The sequence below is a fragment of the Capra hircus genome, chromosome 19, assembly GCF_001704415.2.
Source record: "Capra hircus breed San Clemente chromosome 19, ASM170441v1, whole genome shotgun sequence".
In the NCBI taxonomy this organism is placed as follows: Eukaryota; Metazoa; Chordata; class Mammalia; order Artiodactyla; family Bovidae; genus Capra; species Capra hircus.
In genome coordinates, this window is record NC_030826.1 from 38,020,827 (window position 1) to 38,045,530 (window position 24,704).

The 24,704-nt window shown below is 41.8% G+C and overlaps 1 protein-coding gene across 3 annotated transcripts; it reads left to right on the forward strand.

The window, feature by feature from the left end:
* On the forward strand, window positions 3,352–23,985 carry CBX1 (chromobox 1). 3 transcript variants are annotated; one of them, XM_018064942.1, is made up of 5 exons: window positions 3,352–3,601; window positions 18,554–18,730; window positions 19,179–19,356; window positions 19,910–20,004; window positions 22,515–23,985. In XM_018064942.1, exons 2-5 carry the CDS (start codon window positions 18,591–18,593, stop codon window positions 22,657–22,659), a joined length of 558 nt encoding a protein of 185 aa, XP_017920431.1. In that variant the 5' UTR covers window positions 3,352–3,601; window positions 18,554–18,590; the 3' UTR covers window positions 22,660–23,985. The 3 variants fall into 3 exon arrangements, with proteins under 3 accessions (XP_017920431.1, XP_017920430.1, XP_017920432.1); XM_018064941.1 differs by lacking the exon at window positions 3,352–3,601 and adding an exon at window positions 3,612–3,703; XM_018064943.1 differs by lacking the exon at window positions 3,352–3,601 and adding an exon at window positions 3,860–4,023.

Sequence of the window (24,704 nt, forward strand, 5' to 3'; positions counted from 1 at the left end):
AGAGACGTAGAGCACCAGGGCTGTGACGGCTCCTCTATTCTGAAATATGCTTCTAAGAGGCAGAATTTAACAAACTAGATGCGCTAGATCTGAAACTGCTGTCCTGTGATACACAGTACAAGAAAACTGTGACGTTTAGCTTAGAAAGGAGAGACCTTAAGGAACATGAAGGCTGAATTTCAATACTAGAAGTACAATATGAAAGAGGAATTAAGTTAGAGAAGAGAACTGTGCTGCTACAGAAGCCAGAAGGAAGGAAATAGGTGGCATTTCCATGGGGAAGCAGATTCAGCTCAGTATGAGGAACTGGGGATAACAGCATTTTATGCAGGCAGAAATATGGCTTTAGAGTTAGAAATAACATCAAATCTTGATTCCAACACTTTTTTGCTTAATGCCATTGGACACGATCTGCAGCTTCTGAGACTTTTCTGCAAAATGGAAATAGCAATTCCACCTCCCAAGGTTGATATCAGGATTAAATAACTTTGCTTTTAAGATAGCAATGTGACAATTTTTAAATAAGAAAAAATGTATTTATTTGGCTATGTGGGGGTCTTAGTTGCCACATGTGGACTTAGGATCTAGTTCCCTGACCAGGGATAGAATCCAGGACCCCTGCATTGGGAGCATGGAGACTTAGCTACTGGACTACCAGGAAAGTCCCCCCACGCATGCTTTTTAAAAAGAGGATTAAATAATATTAATCAAAGACTTAAGATTTGTAGAACTGCGGAATAAGCACTCAATAATAATATTACAACTAAATTTCTATCACTGAAATTATCTAAAACAAACTAATGTACTTCAGGAGAGAGTGAATAGATGAATTTTTGGACACCCAACCAAAAAATGTCTCGAGAAGAACTGCCCCCTTCGCCCGTCTCATGGGTCTTTCAGCAAAACTCTTATGATATTGTTGGGCTGGGTTCTTCTTACATGGCAGTTCTCTAGAACCCACTACAGGTTCTAGAATATTTCTGTAGACCCCCAGTTCTCTACCGTACTCTGTATGGTACCTGACTCAGCAAACTGCTGTTGCTGCTGCTAAGTCGCTTCAGTCGTGTCCGACTCTGTGCGACCCCATAGACGCAGCCCACCAGGCTCCCCGTCTCTGGGATTCTCCAGGCAAGAACACGGGAGTGGGTTGCCATTTCCTTCTTCAATGCATGAAAGTGAAAAGTGAAAGTGAAGTCGCTCAGTCGTGTCCGACTCTCGCGACCCCATGGACTGCAGCCTACCACGCTCCTCCACCCATGGGATTTTCCAGGCAAGAGTACTGGAGTGGGGTGCCATTGCCTTCTCCGGACTCAGCAAAACTGTTATATAAATGCAGACTCCTGCTTTCTGGGGCGGAGTGCAGTAGACTCGTTTCCTTTCTCCTTTTCTTCTGATTAGAAGGATATTTGAATTCCAAGTAAGGGGGGAAAGGTCACCTTTTGGTAGACATTCTGTTTAGATTCTAATTGAACAAGGAAATGTAGAGTAAGGGGGAGATGGAAAAACCCCATGAACGTGATGTGAAGAAAAAAGATGAAAGCTTGATCACCTCTATTTTCTTTCAAGGAGGAAAAGAACATTAATTTGTGTGCGTGCTCAGTTGCTCCTATGAGCGTGTGCTAGGTTGCCCCAGTGGTGTCTGACTCTTTGAGACCCCATGGTATGCAGCACGCCAGGCTCCCCCATCCGTGGGAATTTCCAGCAAGAATACTGGAGTGGGTTGGTATTTCCTCCTCCAGGTATTCTTCCTGACCCAGGGATCCAATCCGCCTCTCCTGCATTGGCAGGGAGGTTCTTTACCACTGAGCCACCTGAGAAGTGAAAGTGAAAGTCGCTGAGGCTCAGTCCTGTCAGACTCTGCAACTGCATGGATTATACAGTCCATGGAATTCTCCGGGCCAGAATACTGAAGTGGGTAGCCCTTCCCTTCTCCAGGGGATCTTCCCAACCCAGGGATCAAACCTAGGTATCCCGCATTGCAGGCAGATTCTTTATCAGCTGAGCCACAAGGGAAGCCCACATATTAACCTATTTAATCATTTATTCAACAAATGTTGATTTGACTGTCTTATGCGAGGTGCTGTACTGGGCAGAGGTTTCTGCACCAACGGGAGTAGAGTTTTAAGTCCAACAAAGACAGACACTAATTAATGACAGTAAAGTAGGGTGAACATTATCATGAGACCGAATTTCCACATGAACAGGTTTGGGGACAGCAGTCTAGCTGAAATCAAAACTAGAACACTTGTCTCAAAGAATAAGAAACAGGTTTTTTGCCTGTTTCGGTGTGTCTTTGAGGAGGCTGGGTGAGGGAAGGGTACTCATGGATATTGAGGGTTTTGGCCCTAAAGCCGCCCATTCGTGCAGCCAGTGTAAGGGGGAAGTTCAGGGTATCATGAATGACACCTACCAGGGGGACCTAGCCTAGCTTAGGAGGTCAGGGAAGGCCTCGAAGGGGAAGTACTTTAATCTCAACGATAAGAACTAGAAGCCTTATAAAGATTTGGTGAGAATCTGGTGAGATCTCTATAGAGATCTGGTGAGAAATGAGATTCAAAATTTTCAAGGATGTGAACTACTGTCCAAAAGTGGTTTATATTTTACACCAAACATCAAGGGGTTCGCTTGTAAAACCACACGCTTTCGTTTGCTAGGTTGCAGCGTTCTCAACTACAGTCGCTTCGGCACTGCTGCTGCTGCTGCTGCTAAGTCGCTTCAGTCGTGTCCGACTCTGTGCGACCCCATAGACGGCAGCCAACCAGGCTCCCCCGTCCCTGGGATTCTCCAGGCAAGAACACTGGAGTGGGTTGCCATTTCCTTCTCCAATGCATGAAAGTGAAAGGTGAAAGTGAAGTCGCTCAGTCGTGTCCGACTCTTCGCGACCCCACGGACTGCAGCCTACCACGCTCCTCCGCCCATGGGATTTTCCAGGCAAGAGTACTGGAGTGGGATGCCATCGCCTTCTCCGACACTGCTGCTGCTGCTAAGTCGCTTCAGTGGTGTCCGACTCTGTGCGACCCCATAGACGGCCTCCTACCAGGCTCCTCTGTCCCTGGGATTCTCCAGGCAAGAACACTGGAGTGGGTTGCCATGTCCTTCTCCAATGCATGAAAGTGAAAGTGAAGTCGCTCAGTCGTCCGACTCAGCAACCCCATGGACTGCAGCCTACCAGGCTCCTCCGTCCATGGGATTTTCCAGGCAAGAGTACTGGAGTGGGGTGCCATTGCCTTCTCCGTCTCCGACACTAGCGGTAGAAAAATTAAAACTTCTCGAAACCCTCGCAAACTGTGCGTGGCGCCGTGGAAGGCGCGCAGCACTTCGGGTCTTGTAGTCCGGGACGGACTCCGAGTCCCATGTTGCTGTGCGGCGGGTCGTCGCGCCTGCGCGGTGCGGGCGGCGGGCAGCGCAGAGTGCGAGGCTCTTTTGTTCGTCTGAGGGGAGGGCCGTTGGCAGGGGCCTGCGGTACGCCGCTTCAGTGAGGGGGCTCGACAGTGGTCACCCGGCTTGTTGCTTTTCTGGTCGCCACTCCCCCGGCCGGCCGGACAAGACCCGCCAGTAGCGCGGCACCGATTCCTCTCGGGCTTGTGGGCGCTGCTCTGAGGTGAAGAGCCCGCTAGAGGCGGGCAAGCGGGGGGATGGCGCGCGGCGGCGGCGGCGGCGGCGGCGGGAGCCCTGGATCAGGGGCCGCGAGCTCGCGGCGGAGGTTAGGAGCGGGGAGCGCGCCCGACTCCCTCTCCCTCCCCGCGCAGTCTTCTGCCGGGCGCAGTGGGTAGGGCGAAGAGCGCGAGAAGATGGAGAGGGCGGGGCGGCGAGTCCGGAGCCAGAGATTGAAGCGATTTGGGGTGGGCCGAGCGTTTGCGGGTCGCCCTTCGGCCTGAGTAGACCAAGACAATGCTACGTGGGTTGGGTGGGCGGCTGGGGGATTGGGCTGGAGAGGAAACATAGTCAATTGGGAAGAGGACGGACGGGGTAGCCTGGGCGCTTGAACCAGCGTAGGGAGGGTTGACGACTGCAAGACCCGAGGTTAGAAATGTAACCTGAGAATATTGGGTCCCGCCAGGGCTGCCATAGGAACTCCGCTTGCGGAGTTGCGGAGCGGTAACTTCGAGGAAATTGTAAGCGGGTGGGGGGCAGGGCAGCCCCAAGTGTAGTGCTTTGGGGAGGTCTGTTGAGTAAATTGGGGAAGGGTCTAGAAGGAGGGGTGGTATTTGCCTGGTTTTGCTCGGGGACTGGGGGTGGCGGGGAGAAACTGTTAGAGTAAGTGGGCGGAGGTCCCGAGAGCTTTTCTGTGAGGCTTGCACAAGAAAAGGGAAAAACTGGCCACCGCTTGCTTCCTGGTTGATCGGCTGTAAGAATGTGTGAAGAAAAGATGGAACGCATTTTATTATCTTTTCCAGGTTTTCTGCTGCCTTCCTTCATTCCGTGTTTCCTTTAAGGAGTTAAAAAGTCCCAGTGCAAATCTTGCTTTAATTCGTAATTGATTACATAAGTTTTTATCTGGGACTGTTGCTGGTCACAAAAGGCAGTGAAGTTGTAGAAATGTGTAGATGAGTTCATATTTAAGGAATGAAGTTAGTGAGAGATTGTGAGATGGTGTCGGAAGTTGAGAGAGAACGTGGAAAAGTTCATGAGATTGTCAGATTTTTTCCTTCAGCTCTTAAGTTTTTTAGCCAGCTTGTCCTTGGCTAGAAAATTTGAACACGAAGGGAGCACTACTTTACCCCTTTTTCAAAACTTCAGATGCAGGTTTTTCTTGGATTGCCGTTGCATTCAGACATGTACTGGTTCGACTCTGTTGAGGTGGCATTTACAAGATCAGTTATACCAGAACCTCTAGCTGAGGGTTTAAGATACCCTTCTCAATTGTGTGAAGGTTCCGGTCAGCATTTTGAATAGTTTTAAAAGGTCCAAGATTTTGGAATGGGTGCAGGAATACAGTTGGGAAATTAGTGTCTGTGTTCCAAAGTGCTTACAGATATTTATATGGAAAGTGATATGTTTGAAGAGCACATTGTTGGAATTGGCCACTCCTTGATAAAGCTTTAGGGCAGTTCAGACTCTCCAGTCCTTTACAATTTTCTCTGTGGTGCTGTTTTCTTCATTGGCTGCTGTAGCCTAAGTTTTTTTCTTTTTTTCCATTAAAAATGTAAGTATCATGTAGCTTTGTGCGTCTAGCTTCTTGATTAAGGGAGACCGAGAAAGAATACCCTATCCTGCAGTTTGACTACAGGATGCTAATATTTTTATCATCATCTAAGGAAAGGAAGCAACCATTCTATCTTCTGGTGCCCATTTTAGAGACTAGGAAAATGTTTCTTTTTGAATTCATACCACTTAAAGAGAAGTGATGCGTTTTTGTCATTTTCTAGTAGTTTACCAATGAAATCTTCCCTTTTCGTATACTGTCTCTGATGGTATAATAGATTTTCCATTGTGTTTGATGAATTTTTGCATCATAGTTAATTTTTCTGGGTAGTTTTTTAAATAAGAGGCTAATGGCTAGTTTATGGGTTCATGTAGGATGAGCCATGCCTCTTGTTCATCCAAGACTAACACATAGTTCATTCATATTGTTGAATGAATGGATAGGGCTTTGAGATCTTCCTGAGAATTCCCTGAGTTAGCAGAATGACTCACTGTGCATTTATATAATCAATTTGCCTGTTTTTGTTCTATGACATTTGGCAGAGTAAAACTGTTGCCCTTGGCGTTCTTGTCTTAGCCTCCGTTTTTAATATAGTAACCTGGGTATTAAATACAGAAAAGGTGTGCAGATTGTGTAAGTGGCAGTTTTAAATACCCTAAGCCAGGACTAGGAGAGCACTCAGGATCTGGGTTTCAACAGCAAGCTATATAGTACTTTGAATATTTTCTGTTATGTAAGTATTTTGAAAATTTTGTGTCCTTTGTACGGAGCTAAGTATTTCTCAGTAGAAATGTCTATTGAAAACTTGAATAGCCTTTCCAAGGTTAACTGGAGAAGTTATTTGATTAAGGACAAAATTCTGATCGTGTGAGTATTTGAGTTACTGCCTTTAAGCTTTGGTGATTTGCTGACCAAGAGAGGATGGCCTAATTTGTCTGTGAAATTGTGCCTTTCTTTAATAGTAGCTAACACATTGAAAGCTTAACAACTGTGGTATTTGAGAAGTTAGTGTCATTACTCTGATTTTGTTGTGTTGTCTATGAATGCTTTGGTCTCTGCTTTTAATTCCAACTTAGTCATAATTGTGGTCTTGCTTTCTAATCACTTTTATTTCATTTTAAACTAAAAGATTTGCTTCTGGTATCATTGTGTCCTGCTAATATTTACAGATGCTTGTGGCTTTTATATATATAGATAGATAGATATAGTTTTATTTACATCAGCACAATGAAAAGAAGTTAGCCAAAGTTTTGGACACATCTCAGATAAAATTCTAATTTTATTTTCACACTGATATTCTAGTCCTAGATCCCAAAATTCGAGGACAGGGATTCCTTTAAAAATGAAAGTCCTGCTCACTGGGTATGTGGCACAAATTCTTGTTTTTTGCTCAGTAAAGTTTTCCATCTGGAAAGCATTTGCCTTACAAACAGCTACAGCTAACGGACGAACTAAAAGCATTTAGAAACATGAGTCAGAAGGACTACAAATTGAATGTTCTATACATGCCTTCACCTGCCTTTCAATGTCTGGTAATGCTACTGATCATAATCCAATTTGTTTGCTGAGCTTTCCCTGAAAAGCTGAGAGCTTTCAACCTCTGTTCCTTGGTTATCTGATTCTGAGACATCCATTCTTATTGCCCATATGGGGTTCAGCACCGTATGCCAGGTCCAGACCTACCTTTAATTGAGTGTCTGAGTAAAAATAAAAACAAAATGCTTTGTTAATTACAAGAAAAAGAGAAATAATACTTGGCTGAGTTGGGTAGACGTGATAGAAGAAGTAGCATTTGCACTATCTCTTGAAGGATGGGTAGGGTTTTGACTACTAGTTTTGGACAGGATAATAGCAACCCGCTCCAGTATTCTTGTCTGGAAAATTCCATGAACAGAAGAGCCTGGCAGGCCGCAGTCCATGGGGTCGCAAACAGTTGGACACACTGAGCGTGTGCACACACACTTCTAAGTAAAGAGCAAATCCATGCATAGAGGAAGTGTGCAGCGTACGTTCAGGTTATAGTTTTCCGTTTTGACAGGAATGTAAGATTTGTGAGGGAAGTGGGAGTATGGAATAGGTGAATCTAAAGGGTGTTAGATGTTCTACTGAGGAGTTTGGCCTTTCTAAGGAAGGTGGAGGAGACTTTGCAGAAAATTTTTTAGCAGTTACCTGCTGCTTTCCTATTCATTCTACTCCCACCCAAGATGGTTTACACCCTGCCTACCTCAGAAGTGCCTCATTGCATTTGTTAACAATAGTTCCCTGGGCTTAAATTGCCTCCCTCCAGTCCCGCTTTTCAAATGCTGTTGGAGCCTTACCTCAAATCCTGACTTTTCAAAACCTCTAGTCACCCTAGCTATTTATTTTTCTAAACCCCTATAATACTTTTGTGGCTACTTATTCTTGCTTATATTTATTTTGCTAATTATTACATACTCCTGTTATTTCTGCTGTTGAAATGAAACTGAACTTCAGTTGCTTTTGTACTTTATTGTATGTTTTTAATCTTACATTCCTGGTTCTGTGTCTTACTCTTCGGAGACTTTGGGAATTTTCCTATGCTTCAGAAAGCCTTAGTTTCCCGAAATGGACTTAATAGTGTTTGTTGTCAGAGTTGAATTAAGTGCCTTTCTATGCATTAAGTGTTCAGTATTCAGCAAAAGTTATATGTTATATTAAAAGTTATATTTTCAAAAGCCTCTACTACTGTGAGTCTGCAGATCCTGCTACCCTAGCCCAACAGTTCCATTTGCCGGGGTCAAAGGGGTTCCTGTGATGTGGAACTTGCAGAAGCTTTCAGTGCTTTAGCTGGAATGAATTGGTTACCTTTTTCCACCCAGGCTGTTAGTAAATGCTTATTGTTTTGATTTGTTTTTTTAATAGATGGTATTAAAAGCTAGTAGAGCTGTAACCATTAACTTTTATGCTGTTAACTGACTAGGCCTTGAACCTAAGCTAGAGGCAAAAGACAGGTAAGGAAAACACGGAATGGGAAAAGGAGCTAGATGAAGAAGGAGTGAAGTGGGGAGTGAAATACACAGTAATGATCAGCTGGTTCTTGCCTGCTGCTCCCTCAGTCTAGCTCTTTCTACCTGGCCACACTTCTGTTCCTCAGATAAAGCAGGCTCTTCTCACCCTAGGACTTTGAACCCACTGTTCTCCAAATTTGGTATATTTTCCTAAGTTTTGCCAAGTTGTCTCCTTAAAATCTTTGTTGAATTTATTACAGTAATGCTTCTGTTTCATGTTTTGGTGGCAAAGCATGTGGAATCTTAGCTCCCTGACAATAACCCACACCCTCTGCATTGGAAGGCGAGATCTTAACCACTGCACCACTAGGGAAGTCCCATTAATGTTTTCTTGCTTCTTCTCTGAGCCCTACTCTGCAGACACATGCATACATACACTCCCACTCATGCTCACTTATTTGTCCTCGTTAGAATATAAACTCTTAAGAGACCAGAAATTTTGTTTGTGGTGTTCTCTCCATTTTTCTAGTGTCTCACACATAATAGACGCTCAGTAGATGATGTAGGAGTATGTTCACAGGAAGAGTTAATCTAACTAGTCTGGGGCTTCAAGGATGCTTCTTATGGGGGCATTTTAGTTAAGGGAAGTGGTTGAGTGGAGAATGGGGCAAAGGGCAAGGTAATCATGATTGTTAGGGTTCAATGCAGTGGTCTTCAGTTCAAATGCCTGCAGATAATGGTATGGAGGTCTTCATTTTTACATCAGTGGCTGCTGTTGAGAATGAATTGGGTTAGGAGTTACCCAGGCAGGAGATGGTGGTTACCTGGAGTAGGATGGTAGTAGTGGGACTAGAGAAATGTGTAAGTTAAAAGATATTTAAGATAAAAAACAAGAGACAGATACAGAGTATAAATAGAGAGAAATCAATGTCATAATTTTGTTCTGAACTCAGTAAAAGCTACATGAATTCTTAGACCATTTAATTGAGTAATTGACCTTTTTAAAAAGTATATCTGTAAAATCAGAGCCTGAAATCATAATCTCTGAATATTATAGAACTTTACCATAGAAATCATTAAAACGGACTTTTGGTATTTATGTAGTTTCTTCAGAAATCTTAAAATTCCTTTTGCAAATAATTCTGTTGAAATTTTCCATAGTTTGTATCCAGAATTTACTTCCTTTTTGTCACCTATCTATGAAGATAGATTCCTTTTGCCATTTACTACAAGGTCTTTATTTTTCTGCCTGGATAAGATAAAGAACATAAGGAATTTCTACACTTCAGGTGTATGAAATGTGATTTCTCAGTTTCTGGCAGCTCTTCTCTCTCAGTATTCCAGAAATGAGATCTTGGTTTCTGTTTTGTAATTACTGGTCATTCTTATCAGTCAGATCTGGGTCCTTCTTCAGTGTTCTGGAGCTGCTATGATGTTTTGAAAAACCTAGCCATGAATTTCAGCCATATACACAGGGGAAAAAAATGGTATTTTCTCACCAAGTTCCCATTGCACTGGATTTCAGAGTTATGCTTAAAGCAGTAAATAATTAATGAAGTAGAACATAAGTGCAAATATGTAAATAGATAATGAATGCCAGAAGGTCATAAAAAGCTCACCCCAGAGGAATTCCATGGAGTTATTACACCTGTTTTACAGATGAGGAAACTGAGTTTGCAGTAAATATACATAATGCCTATAGGCATAGTTTTGAGAGATCGAGGACAGGAAAGATATGCTTCTGGTGCTCATACTAGCTAGAGGAATTATAAGGAGTCTTCAAGCAGTACTCTTCCAGTTTCATTGCTAGGAGAAAAACGATCTAGAGTGAATGCTGTTGAAGATGATCTGGAGGTTTTGTTTTCAAGAATCAGTTATCACTTACTGTTCCAGCCTTATTCTAAATGGGCTGAAATAATGGGCTTTATGGAGGAAGTTAAATGTTCACCTACCTTTTCGCTAAGTATAAGAATTGATTTATGTTTGCAATAATTATGTAATTTTACTGAGGAATGTAGTTTCTGTCAATCCTCTTGTAGCAGTGGCTTTTTTCCGAGGATGTGCATCAGATCGCCTAAGGAGCTTTTAAAGATGAGATGCCGTGATCAAAGCAACACTGTTTGCAATAATAAAAAATAGGAAACAAAAAATTTTCATCACTAGGTGAATGGTTAGAGTATGGTATGTCCATACAATTTGGAATATTGTGCAGCTTAAGAATGGAGATCTTTATGGAATAATGTCAGAGATACATTATATTAAAAGGCAAATTATAGAGCTGTAATATCTATTTTCACATATGGTACATCTGGGTCAGTTTACATGTAGAAGGACAAAGACAGATTTTCAGGAAGGAAACTGATTTCCTGCTTTAAGTAATTTTGTAATTGAATATGAATAAGCTAAGCTAAGTCATTTCAGTGTGTCTGACTCTGTGCAACCCCATAGACGGCAGCCCACCAGGCTCCCCCGTCCCTGGGATTCTCCAGGCAAGAACACTGGAGTGGGTTGCCATTTGAATACATAAGCTAATTGCAATTAGAAAAACAAAATATTTTTAAAAATAATACACATACTCTATTTTTTGACTCCCGGGATGTAGACTTCTGTATTTGTAGATTCCATAGGTGAGTGTTTCTCATTTACATGGAAGTTCTCTGTTCAAGGTCTGCTTTCCTGTGAATGCTTTCTTAATATAGATTCACCAGACCAGTGTGTTTTACCTTAGCGTTTACTGAAAACATCCTGCTGGTCTGGTTTCAGAGGTCTGTAGATGTTACCTTGTCCTCACATGTGGAGTTTGACCTTTCTGAAAGCTGGCAAGAAATCAGCTTGGAAGTTTTGGGGTAGCCCTTTATAATTCATGTATGTGATGGCAAGCAGGAGCTATGCTCAGATCCTTCTCATACCCTTTCACTCGGACTTCACTTTATTGCACTTCACTTTATTGTGTTTTGAAGATAATTGAATTTTTTACAAATTGAAGGTTTACAAGTTAAAAGTTTATGGCAACCCTGTGTCAAGTCTTATCAGTGCCATTTTTCCAACAGCATCTGCTCATTTTATGTCTCTGTGTCACATTTTGGCAATTCTCTCAATACGTCAAACTTCTCATTACTGTTAAATTTGTTATAGTGATCTGTGACCAGTGATCTTTGATATTGCTATTGTGATTGTTTTGGGGTGCCACAAACCATGCCCATTTAAGACACCAGAACTTAATCTGCCAGCTGTTCCAGTCTCTTCCTTTCCCCAGGCCTCCCTATTCCTTGAAATTAGGCCATTTAATAACACTACAATGCCCTCTGAGTATTCAAGTGAAAGGAAAAGTTGTGTCACTCACTTTAGAGGCTAAAAACTATTAAGTTTAATGAGGAAGGCATGTTAAAAGCCGAAGGTCAAAGATAGGCACTGGTTAGCCAAGTTATGAATGCAAAGGAAGTTTCTGAAGGAAATTAAAAGTGCTACTCCAGTGAACACATGAATGATAAGAAAAACAAAACAGGCTTTTGCTCATATGTAGAAAGTTTTAATGGTCTGGATAGAAGATTAAACCAGTTAGAGCATTTCCTTAAGGCAAAGTCTAATCCAGAGAAGGCCCTAACTCCTCATTTCTGTGAAAGCCTCACAAGGTAAGGTAGCTGCAGAAAAGTCAGCAGAGGTTGGTTAGTAAGATTTAAAGAAAGAAGATGTCTTCATAACTTAAAAGTGCAAGGTGATGCAAGTGGTGCAAGTGCTGATGTAGAAGGTACAGCAAGTTATCTAGAAGATCTAGCTAAAATAATTAGTGAAGTTGGCTACAGTAAACAACATATTTTCAGTGTAGATGAAACAACCTTCTATTGGAAGAAGATGCCGTCTAGGACTTTTTCATAGCAAGAGAGGAGAAGTCAATACCTGGCTTCAAAGGATAGGCTGACTCTATAGGGGCTAATATAGCTGGTGACTTTCAGTTGAAGCCAGTGCTCATTTACCATTCCAAAAATCTTAGGGCCCTTAAAAATCTAATCTGTTTACAACACAGTTTACAACATGGCCCCCAAAGCTGCTTTTTTTTGGTCTTAGCAATGTATGGTACTTTCCTTATATCCCCTTTTTCCAGACTATTCTGTTTTCCAGTTTCAGACGAAAACTCTTAAGCTTTTTCTATTGCCTAGTGCATCTCCTTTACAATAACTTTATCATTTTAAATCTTAATTTATTTCACATGGAGAAACTAATACTTGGTGTGAAAAGATCTGCTGCACACAATAAAATTACAGTATTTTAAGCCCACTGTTAAGGCCTACTGCTCAGGGAAAAAGATTCTTTTCAAAGTATTACTGCTCATTGATAATACACTTGGTCACCCAAGAGCTCTAATGGAGATGTAAAAGATTAATGTTGTTTTCATGCCTGCAAACACAGCATCATTCTGCAGCCAATGGATCAAGGAATCATTTTGACTTTCAAGTGTTATTTTAAAAATACATTTTGTAAGGCTATAACAGCCATAGATAGTGACTCCTCTGATAGATCTGGGGAAATAAAATTGAAAACCTGGAAAGGATTCACCATTCTAGATACCATTAAGAACATTTGTGGTTCATTGGAAGAGGTCAGAATACAACATTTATGGGAATTTGGAAGAAGTTAATTCCCAGCCCTTATGGATGACCTTGAGGAGTTCAAGACTTTAGTGAAGGAAATGCACATGTAGTGGAAATAGCAAGAGAATCAGAAGGGGAGTCTGAAGAGTGAATTACTGCAATCTCAAAATAAAACTTCAACTGAGGAGGAGTTGCTTCCTATGGTTGAGCCAAAAAAGTGATTTCTTGAGATAGAATCTACTCCTGGTGGAGATACTGTGAAGGTTGTTGAAATGACAACAAAGGATTCAGAATATTATACAAACTCATTTGATAAAGCAACAGCAGGGTTTGACAGGACTGACTCCAATTCTGAAAGAAGTTCTGTGGGTAAAAGGCTATCAAACAGCATTAATACTACTAAGAAGGCAGTTTATGAAAGGAAGAGTCAATGTGGAGAACTTCATTGTTTTAAGAAACTGTCATAACCACCCCATCTTTCATAATGCACCACCTTCATCAGTCTGCATCCATCAACATGAAGGCAAGACTCTTCACTAGCAAAAAGGTTATGACTTGCTAAAGGTTCAAATGATGGTTAGCATTTTTAGCAGTATTTTTTGTTTAAGGTACATGTATTGGTTATTTAGACATAATGCTATTGCATGCTACAGTATAGTGTGAACAACTTTTATATGCACTGGGAAAAGAGAAAAGTTGAGAGATTCATTGTAGAGGTCTGGAGGTATGCCTGTGTTCAAAAACAGAATGCCTAATCCTGTGTCTGATGCTTCACGGTCTTCTGCCAGCAAGCAGCGTTGTTACTCCTTTCCATTTTCTAGCTCTTAACTGTAAGAGTGGAGGGGTGTCTAGGAGAATCTCAATTGTGTTTTTTTCTCTTAAAGAGCTATGAGTTCATGACTTTGCTTCAGATTTACACTATTCCTAGATTCTTTGGGACAACATAGAACAAGTTTGGGTTCTTAAAACTGGCATTTTCTCAGTAATTCTCTGTAGTCTACTTGCTAAGCAACAAAAACGCAAAATTCTGTACTTGTCAGGGCTTCCCTATTGGCTCAGTGACAAAGAATCCACCTGCAGTGCAGGAGACGTAAGTTTGTAAGTTTGATCCCTGGGTCGGGAAGAACCCCTGGAGGAGGAAATGGCAACCCATTTTCCTAGCAGTGTTCTTGCCAGGAAAATCCCATGGACAGAGGAGCCTGGCGGGCTGCTGTCCATGGAGTTGCAAAGAGCTGGACATGACTGAAACAACTCAGCAGACAGCACTTGTCAATTTAAAAGACTCAGAAGACTCCTGGGGCCCTTAAAACCAAAACTTTGTCACACCTGTTGATTTAACAGCTGTTGTTCGTTCGCTAGGTTGCGACCCCATGGATGCAGCACACCAGGCCCCTCTGTCCTCTGCCACCTCCCAGAGTCTGCTCAAATTCATGTCCATTGAGTCAGTGATGCTATCTAACCATCTCTTCCTCAGCCGCCCCCTTCTTTTGCCTTCAGTCTTTCCCAGCATGCGGGTCTTTTCAAGTGAGTGTGCTCTTCACATCAGCAGACTCACTGGAAAAGACCAAGTAGTTTTTAAACACCTATACATACTCCAGGGTATTAACTGAAAGAAATCATTGTCTGTCACTTCCTTATTTACTGATGACAAATTGTAGAGAGGATCAAGTCAGATCCTTTCCTTGTATAGACTGGAGGGAAGTCTCCCTTTAAGTATGTTGTCCTTTGGTCTAGCTCCTAGATCTGTGTGGGTGGCAGGGTCATTAGCCCAGCCCTGCTAGGAAATGTGCATACTGAAGTGCTATAATTTTATTAATTGTGTGACCTTGGGAGGTTTATTTCCTGTAAGTCTGTTGTGTTATCTCTGAGGTGTCAATGACATCTGAATGGCTTATTTTATACGATGATTTCAAAGATCAAATGAGTTGTGGTAGCACATTAACTGTAAAGTGCAGTATAAATGTGAAGTATTATTTTTCTAGGCATTTTAAATGTGGCAGATCAGACTTCCCTTGTGGTCCAGCGGTTCAGAATCCGCCTGCCAAAGCAGGGCACATGGGTTCTACCCCTGCTTTGGGAAGACCCCACATGCCTTGGGGCAGCTAAGCCTGTGCACCACAACTACTGATGTCTGCCTTCTAGAGACCAGCCATCCTCAGCTACTGGAGCCCCGGGGCCCTAGAGCCCATGCTCTTGCAACAAGAGAAGCCACTGCAACGAGAAACCTGTGCACCAAAACTAGAGAGTAGCCCCCACTCTCTGCAACTAGAGAAAGCCTGCGTGCAGCAGTGAAGACCCAGCACAGACAAAAGTTAAAATTCATTTTTTTTTAATGTGGCAGATCCAGTTTAATATTTAGGTAAAAATTATAGCAGCTTAACTGATCGTAGGTATTTTTGTCTGAAACATTGTGATGAGCTTTAAGAAGACTTGTCCACGGACTAAGATTTCTAAGTTAATTTAGAACTATTCACCTCTGTGTACACATTGTGATGTATGGTATATATCTTGACCCTTTGTTCGTTGATTTTGGCACTTTTTATGCTATAATTTGTTTGCCAGGATATTTAGAGAGAGTGGCAAATAGAATTGACTGATGGCATTTTTCCATTGTGCTACTTCTCTGATCTGAGTTACTTTGAAATTTCCTTGTCAAGCAATTACAACTGAGAGCCCTCCTTCCAGGTATTACTGCTGGTATTTGGAGACTGCCGTATTCAAGGAGAGGGGATTTCTCTTGACATTATCAGTTTGGAAAGTATATGCAAATGACTGGTCTGTCATAATCTTTCAGGGAGCTCTTGGCTTGTCTGACTTCCCTGGTGGCTTAGACAGAAAAGAGTCTGCCTACAATGCGGAAGACCCAAGTTTGATCCTTGAGTCAGGAAGATTCCCTAGAGAAGGAAATGGCAATTCACTCCAGTATTCTGGAAAATCCCAGTATTCTGGAAAATCCCACAGATGGAGAACCGTGGAGGGCTACAGTCCATGGGGTTGCAAAGAGTTGGACACGACTGAGCGACTAACATTTTCACTTTGGCTTGTCTGAAAGTGCTTGGTTTTGTGGGAAGAGTGAGTTGTGTATTTAATCCACTTCTCTACTGACTTTGACAAATGGCTTATTCAGGACCCCAGAAATGTACCAATAAATAAGGAAAAAACTCAAATTGGGAAGCCTGGCTGAGAATCTCCAATATAAAGACTCTAACCTGGAGACGGGTGCTGGGATGAGCTAGTTAAGAAAACTCAAGACAGAAGTGGAGGTCTAATTTCTACATTCTTCACTTCTCTTTTCAGTTGCTCTTAGGACAATGAGTTTAAGTAAGAGGAAAATCAGAAAGTCTCACTCCAGATTTCCCAGTAGCTAGCGATGAGGTAGAAACTGTCGTTATTTTGTAGTAGCAGGACTTTTTGTAAGACATATACAGCTATTAATGTAAACAACACAGATAAGTAGCTCTTAATTCTGAAGCCAGAGTGATAAGACTGCTTTTTCTTTACTTTCTTTAATTGCTTAGAAGAAGGTTGATCAGGGGTGAGTTACTGGTTTGGAGTTGTCTGTAAACCACTGTTCTCTTTCTGTCTGTTTAGAAAGGGAGTGGCTTCTAATTTCTGAGTGCAAACTAATGTAGGGAGTTGTGGTACCCTTTGTTATTGAAAGGTAACTGTCAATTTATTTTTCTCTGCACATTAACCAAAGACTGATGATAAATCTTGCAAAGAGTAGCACTTGTTCTTGGGAGCAGCTACTACTGCAGCACTTATCCTAAAGAAAAATTAGGTTTGTTTTCTTTCCTGATAAAATAACACTTATCATGGCAATCAGAATTCTGAAAACCTGAAAATACTTCCCTCTGGGAAGAAGAAACAGCCTTTGAATCAGAGGCACAATAGCCAATAATTAGCCAAAGCTGACATTCAGTGCATTGATTTGTCTGTTCAGTAACAGAAGAAAAGGAAAACTCATGTGGCACTAAAACATAGAGGGCTTGGGGAGGGGAGGAAAGCAAAATCTTTGGTATGTAAAAGAAGAGGAATGAGCAAATGTAAATGAAGAAGAGTCAGCTTAGACGTGTGTGTGAGCTGTGTGAACGGGCATTGGGTGTTGCCACAGACCACACTAAAAGCACCTCAGAAAACTTTTTTTGTGTGAAGAAGTTCAGAATGCCTTTTGTGGAAGAGGTATCTTTATTTTTAATTGGCAGACGTGAGGTTTCTGGAAAACAGGGACTGTTACTTACTCTCTTGAATCTCCAGTCTCTTGCAACGTCTAAAATTTTCCAGCAGCCAACCAAATGTTTGTTGTTTCACTAGTCCGAATTGCTCATATGTACCAAAATGAGAATATCTCAGGATGTAAACTCAACATCTGTAGATACTGTAACTGATTCACAATGGTGAGTCTGATTTTTATGAAAGGTTTGTTTCATATAGTCTATAGATGAGCTCTTTCTAAATATATTCTGTCCACATGCCAGTTTAAAAATATGTAGTAGAAGTGTTTATACTTCAACTCAGTAAGACTCCTTTCCCAAAGATGCTAGAAATAAGCAGTTTAACCCCCAAATTGGCACTACCTTAAATACAAACATGAAACATGGTAGTAACCACTTTCTTGTCTTGGATCATCAGCCATACTTTTCACTCTATAGTTCCTGCTGGTCACTGATCTATCAGTTTGTAGATTTCAGCCAGTTTTGTAGATCAATTTTATTGTCTTAGTATCTAATGGCGCCACCTACTGACACAGTTGTAGGCTTTATGCCTACCCAGCAGTTAGAAGAGTTGTCGGAAGGACCAAAGAGAACAGATTTGTAGGGGACTGGAAAAACCCTTAGAGGTTACTGTGCGTGTGTGCTAAGTCGCTTCAGTTGTGTCTGACTCTTTGCAGCCTGTGGACTGTAGCCCACCAGGCTCCTCTATCCACGGGATTCTCCAGGCAAGAATACCGGAGTAGGTTCCCATGCCCTCCTCCAGGGGATCTTCTCAACCCAGGGATCGAACCCATGTCTCTTATGTCTCTTGCATTGGCAGGTGGGTTCTTTACCACTAGCACCACCTGGGAAGCCCTACAGGTTACCTAGCTTGATGATATACAAAAGAATACAGGTTTTGTTATCTGTGATATCTTTTTTTCCCATACTTCCAAATTCATTAGAGAATCTCATGGTCATTCTGGCATTTTTATGAATCTTTCTCAGACTTAGAAATAGAAAGAATAAAAACTTAAATGACAATTAATGGTGCCATTCTTAGAAAAGAAAAACCACATAAAAAATCTTAAGGGAACTCAAAAGAGATGGTGCTTAACAATGCAGAAGAATTGTATATATTATATATGCATATACAGAAGGGAAAATTAAACTAGATGTCTAATAAATAGGATAAGCCATTTCCCATAGTAAAAATCCAAGTCGAATACTTTGGTGAAATTGAAAAACATTCAGAGAATAGGAGAAAATATGGATCAGCGGGTTATATATATTTTAGGTTTGATGTATAGACCTTATTTTTGGGAAGATTGCTTTTCTTTCAAATTAATGTAATACTTAGATATCATAAGTAAAGAAGTATTGGGAGTTATTTTTAAACTTAGAATGAGTATAAAAGTTTTAAGTGGATGTGCAGGCATAAAGAAGTTTTGCTGTGAGATTAGTTGGAGCTGCTTTAGAAAACTTTCTAGTTCAACATAATCAGAAAACTCTTGGCTATTGAAAATGAATAGGCATAACATTTAATAACAGCATTGGGCCCTATTAAAGTCATTTTTTATATCCCTGGTTTTCTTATCTACATATTTCCCTAAGAAGAGTATCCTAATGTCCTTTTTATTTCCTTTATCATTTTAGCGGCGTCATCCTTTATACCAGAAAGCTGGCGGGCACTATGGGGAAAAAACAAAACAAGAAGAAAGTGGAGGAGGTGCTAGAAGAAGAGGAAGAAGAATATGTGGTGGAAAAAGTTCTAGACCGTCGAGTGGTAAAGGGCAAAGTGGAGTATCTCCTAAAGTGGAAGGGCTTCTCAGAGTAAGTTTCATTCACCCAGAAAGATGTGTTCATCCGATCACCAGCTGTTTCTCAGGAGACTGATAATGTGCATGACACAGGGCACAGGGTGCTCCAATGGGTACACTGTGACTCTGGCTTGGCCTCCGTGGCTTATACTCTAATTAGGAAAATGATCTACATGTACAAAATGCTATCATGCATGACCGATTTCTGATGAGCAGTTTTGTGTATGGCTTAAGACTGACGCAAATTTGCAAAGAGAACGTAAACTTTCTTTTGAATGAGGCAGCTTTCGATTTGTGTTAATACTAAAAAGCCCCCTACCACTTCCCAAGAAATTTGAGCTTTGTCGAGTTCTTGGTCTCGGACAGAATCTAGTTCTTTTCCAAGGACAGCAGCTCTCGTCCTCCTGTGCCTCTCGGTGGAGTGTGTACTAACTTTGTGACTCGTGTGCCTCTGGTTTCAGTGAGGATAACACATGGGAACCAGAAGAGAACCTGGATTGCCCTGATCTCATTGCTGAGTTTCTGCAGTCACAGAAAACAGCACACGAGACAGATAAATCAGAGGGAGGCAAGCGCAAAGCTGATTCTGATTCGGAAGATAAGGGGGAGGAGAGCAAACCAAAGAAGAAGAAAGAAGAGGTAAGACTTGAAATAAGAATTTCTACTAGCCCAGAATTCATGCTGCTGTCAAAGCAGCTGATAGCCAAATAGTTTCAGCACTTTTGTTCTGCTGCTGCTTGGATCTCAGTCCTTTTGCAGTCTTAGATAGGCTAATGCTTTAAAAATACCAGGGGGCTCTCTCAGGAAGGCACATAATCTACTCACATCTGAGGTTTAAGAACAAGTAAGTGCAAGGGTATTAATTTGTGTGAGGAGATGCTGTCAATGTTTTAATCATTTCAGGTTTTAATCCATTCAATACCATAAAGTAAGGTACCTTTTGAGGGTGAAGAAACAATTGTGAACATTTATTTTGCTTGAGATGAATGTCCCTTTTTACACATGGGGAAACCTCAAGCACATCAAAACTTGATGGAATAATCACTCTGGTTCTAAAAGGCTTGTGACTTAGAGCCAAAGAATTGGTGAAATGTTGGCAGAAGGATTTGATTACATTATCATCAAAACAGGAGTAGCTGTAGTCTGGAGAACAGTCCCATACAGTTAAAATTGTTCCATCTGGTTTTTACAGTCAGAAAAGCCACGAGGCTTTGCCCGGGGTTTGGAACCAGAGCGGATTATTGGAGCTACGGACTCCAGTGGAGAACTCATGTTCCTAATGAAATGGTGAGTCTGCCAGTGGCTCTGTGTGTTGTTATTGTTTTTCTTCTCCTCATCTGTTCCATGCCAAAGGAAAAGAGGTAGACCTTGGAAATTCTAGTTGCCCAGGTGTGAAATCTTTAAGATGGCATAGTCCTTCAATAGTTACCCTCGGCCTGACTGCCAACCTGGTCTCATGAGTTACAGGGAGGGCCCTTAGGATTCTCAGATTTTTGCACACACCCCCCCTTTTTTTTTAAGGAGGTGGGAGAAAATCTAGAGTGGAGAGGTGTATACAGGAAGGAATCACATTTCACTTCTGTAATAAAGTGGGGGGAAATGAAATGTGATTGAACCATCCTCCCTTTCCACCACCTTCTTAATAGAGATCAGGCTAGCCCCAGGATCAGAAATTGTTAACTTCTCAGGGTTAGGAAAGAATTTCTGAAGCTCTTTCTTTGTCCTGGTTAGATCCTTTCCAGTTGGTGCAAATTTTCAATTGCGAAGTCTGCCAGCAGGGGTCAGCAAGGCCCCTTTACTAAGCACAGAGAAGCCTGCTTTTTTTTTTCACTATAACCAGTGGTAGTAGTACTCCATGAAACATCTTAATGAAAGCAGTTGTCCTGAGACGCTTAAGAACTATAATTAACCCAAAATTCTCTACTCTGTCCAAAAGGAAGACTTTCTTCTGTTTTTCTTGCTTGTTGGAAATGCTTGTTCTCCTCTCCCCAAAACAGAGCTCAGTCACTGCCTTTAAAGTATAAATTAGGAGGGAATAATTCTAAGCCTTTGCCAAGGAAGCATTATTCTAGGGACTTTATCCTTTTATCAGTCTAGAACCTTCTTGGAAACTTGTGTCTATACTAATTTCTCTCCTTTAGAAGGTGGCAAGAGAGGCCTAACTTGAACACTGAAATCCAGTGTCATAGCTGGCTGCTGCTGCTGCTAAGTCACTTCAGTCGTGTCCGACTCTGTGCGACCCCATAGACGGCAGCCCACCAGGCTCCCCCGTCCCTAGGGTTCTCCAGGCAAGAACACTGGAGTGGGTGACTAAACCTCTTCTTTTTTTACCATCCATTCCCTAGGTGTTTATTGAACCTGGCCTTCTTTTAGCTTATTTATTGCTGGCCTATAGGAGAAAAGTTCATTTTAAAGTGCTGCATATGGGGGAAAAGAATTAATACCAGGAGTTACTCAATCCAATTATGATATACTTTTGTGTGGCTGTATGCGACCAGTCTGAGTAATGGTAGCACTTCCTCATTGCTTGACATTACATCCCTTTGGTTGACTCACTAGTATGTATAAAGATTATAGCTGAATGTAACTGCAAGTTAAGATTGGATGTTGATTATAAAACCAAGTTAATTTTAAAGTTATTTCTCCTGGAGAATGGAGATACTTGTTCACTTCCCTAAGTAGCTGTTTTTCTGTGCAGTGAAATGACTGAACTGTTACCTCAGAGGCTGTTGTTGAATTGTCAGCAAGGGGTAGGCTGCTTCAGGCTCCCATACGGTTACACTTCTTTGCCCTCCCATTCTCTTATCTGTTGTTTAAAAACATACTTTCCTGACTTACTCTTCCCTGGCTCAGTGGGGCTGTGTGGCTTAGGTATACATGTTGCTGAGGTTCCAGAAGTCTGGTGTGGTGCCTCATCAGAGATCCCCTCATACATGTATCTGTCTGCTGCCTGCCCTGTGCTGTTGCTTTCATCTAGGATGCTCCCAATTACCTGAAGAGAGAGCTTATGCTGAAGTCCCTTGTAATATGTATGTGGTTCTCAATTTTTTAGAACATTTTAAAATTCAGAAAAATATAGAGAATTACATAACAGTCCCTTTATTTTCTACCTCCTAGTTTTGAAGCACCATTTCAAAGCACCTGGGAGTTGTGGCCTATCTGTGTGCGCATGGTATTTGGTAGTGTTAAACAGTGTGATTATGAGTCAGCAAGAAAGTCTCCACCTGCATTGGCTCTGGCCAGAGCCAGATTGGTATTAAATCTTACTATCTAGCATGGTATTAAATCCTGTTAGCAGGCCAGGGTCTATGGGCTTTTAGTAGCTGGGATATGGCTTTGGGGGAATATGGCAGCCTCCCTTACTCCTTCAGAGAATCTGAGTGTGTCATGTTTTTTATGTGTGGGGGTGTTCAGAGGTTCCCAGGGGTTTAGAGTTAGCTTTTGACAAAGAGGGTATTTTCAGTGGGAGAAGATATCCGAGGATATTATTTGACCAAAAGCTGCTAGTAAATGATGCTTACCCCATGTTATCATCCTTCCCTGGCCTGACTTCTGGAGTTAATATTTTTATTTTTTTATTTATTTGGGTGCTCTGGGTCTTAGTTGTAGCACGTGGGATCTAGCTCCCTAACAAGGGATCAAACCTGGGCCCCTTGCACTGGGAGCTCAGAGTCTTAGCCACTGGACCATCAGGGAAGTCCCTGGAATTAATATTTTTAAAGCCCAATTTCTTGGGAGATCCATGTTTGGAGACCACCAGCACCTGGTCTCAAAGTCTCGTGTGCTTTGTTCTACAGGAAGAACTCTGATGAGGCTGATCTGGTCCCTGCCAAGGAAGCCAATGTCAAGTGCCCACAGGTTGTCATATCCTTCTATGAGGAAAGGCTGACGTGGCATTCTTACCCCTCAGAGGATGATGACAAAAAAGATGATAAGAATTAACTTTCTTGAATACCAGCCCCTGTCACATCTGACTGTGGGTTTCAAGTGGGGAAAGAAGGAGTTCTCCTTGTCTTGACACCATGAAGGTGGCTTGAGAAGATGTCCTTTGAAGAGCCAGTATAGTTTCTGTGCCCTACAGCAGCCCAGGGCTTCAAAGCCGCTCCACGCTGTACAGTTTGCACACCCATCCCGGTGGAGGGGAAGGAGGGTCAGTGTTTCAAGGCAACCCGTTCTGAACTTTGCTGGAAAAAAAAAGCAAAGGGCCTTCTATGAAGGACAAAACGTAGAATGGGATGTGGGAGAGCAAGAGATACTGTAGATCTTCAAAGAGCATCTCCACAACCCACACAGCCTTCTTCCCGATAGTGTTAACTCTGCATTTTTACAGCGTAGCATGTGTGTAGTTTTTGGCTATTACTGATGTATTATTTGGGGTGGGTGGGGTGGGGTGGGAAAGAAGGGAGATGGGTTAGGATCATTTTTGTTAAAATTTGGGGAAACGGTGAAACAAAGGAAAGAACAACTAATGATGATTGGGTTCAGTGTCCAGAATATTGTATCCTTTCAAAAAATGTCATTGGCAACCTAAATGAGGACTGTGAGAGACTGTTTAAAAGCTGTGAATGCCTGAAACTTAGAAGCCAAGGTATTCCCCTGCCTGAGCTTAATGCTGTTCCCAACAAAGGAATAAGAAGCTACCAAAGCTGCCATTTGGGAGATGGAAACTGGTTGAGGAGGAAAAGTCTTATTGGAGTGTATACACAGGCAGATCATTCTGTCTTAGAGGTGCTACTCGTGAAACTGACAAGAAGACCCTTTCTTTTCCTATTGTGAAGTTACAAATATCAGCTTCTCCATCCAAGCCACTGGTGAAGTATTTAGGGAAGGGCAGAGAGTGGTATAGGAGGTAAGTGAGTAGGGAAAGACAAGGGCCGGTGCTCATAGGGTGGAAAACTCTTGGAGCCTCTGTTTTTTGAACTTTGAAACCATTGGTGGCAGGGTTCAGTCACTGACAGCACAAGTTCAAGAGTTGAATGATTTCAAAAGCCCTGGTCTCAGGAGAAGATAAATTTTCATACTGGGGCAGTGGTTCACTTTAAAAACAAAACAATTTTTTTAATCCTAAGAATTAACTAAAATCCAAAACGCTGTCTTGAGTCGTGAGATCCATCAGTTGTTGACATCGTCTTGATCTGCATCTAGAACTCCATTGTAATTTTTAGGCGTGTGTTAGGTTTTTGTGAAAACTTTTGTTTAAATGTAAACTTCATATCAACACTGTCAGTTTTTTGTCTTAATAAAACTATATAGATTTATAATCCTTGATTTTTGTCTTGTCTTGCTAGAAACTCTCCTTGCCTTTTATTATTTTATAGATTGATCCTCTTTGGGAACAACCTGCACACTTGAATGGTTTTTCAATACTATAGGCTTGAAAATCTGGTATCTGGTGTGAGTCTTTTGAGTGGTCTCACGATATTAATTTAGTATTTACTGAGCATTTACAATTTTTATAGAGATTGTCACATCATTCTGTCTTCATACTGCTCAAAATATATTTAGCAGTCTGTGACCTGGTAGGAGTTCCAAACTGTGATACGTTTGGAAACACAGATTTGGGGGTTAGCTTTAGATCCTGACTAATGTTATCATAAATTTGTATGACCTTAGCTAAAGCCAACTTCTCCGGACTTTTCAGGTATTGGTCCTGTGATTGATCAGTGAATTAAAATGTCATCCATTTTCTTAACATCATTTGCTGCCTATAATTCTAGAGCCCAAACAGAACTAGATTCTTTTTTTTGGCTGCGCTGGGCCTTTTGTTGCTCTATGTGGGCTTTCTCTAGCTGGGGCAAGCAGGGACTGCTCTTTGCAGCACACTGGCTTCTCGTTGCTGGGGGCTGCTCTTGTTGAGAGCACAGGCTCTAGGTGCACAGGCTTCAGTAGCTGTAGCATGCAGACTCAGTAGTTGGGGTGTGCGGGCTTTATTAGAACATGGGCTCAGAACTTGTAGTGCACAGGCTTAAGTTACTCCGTGGCATGTG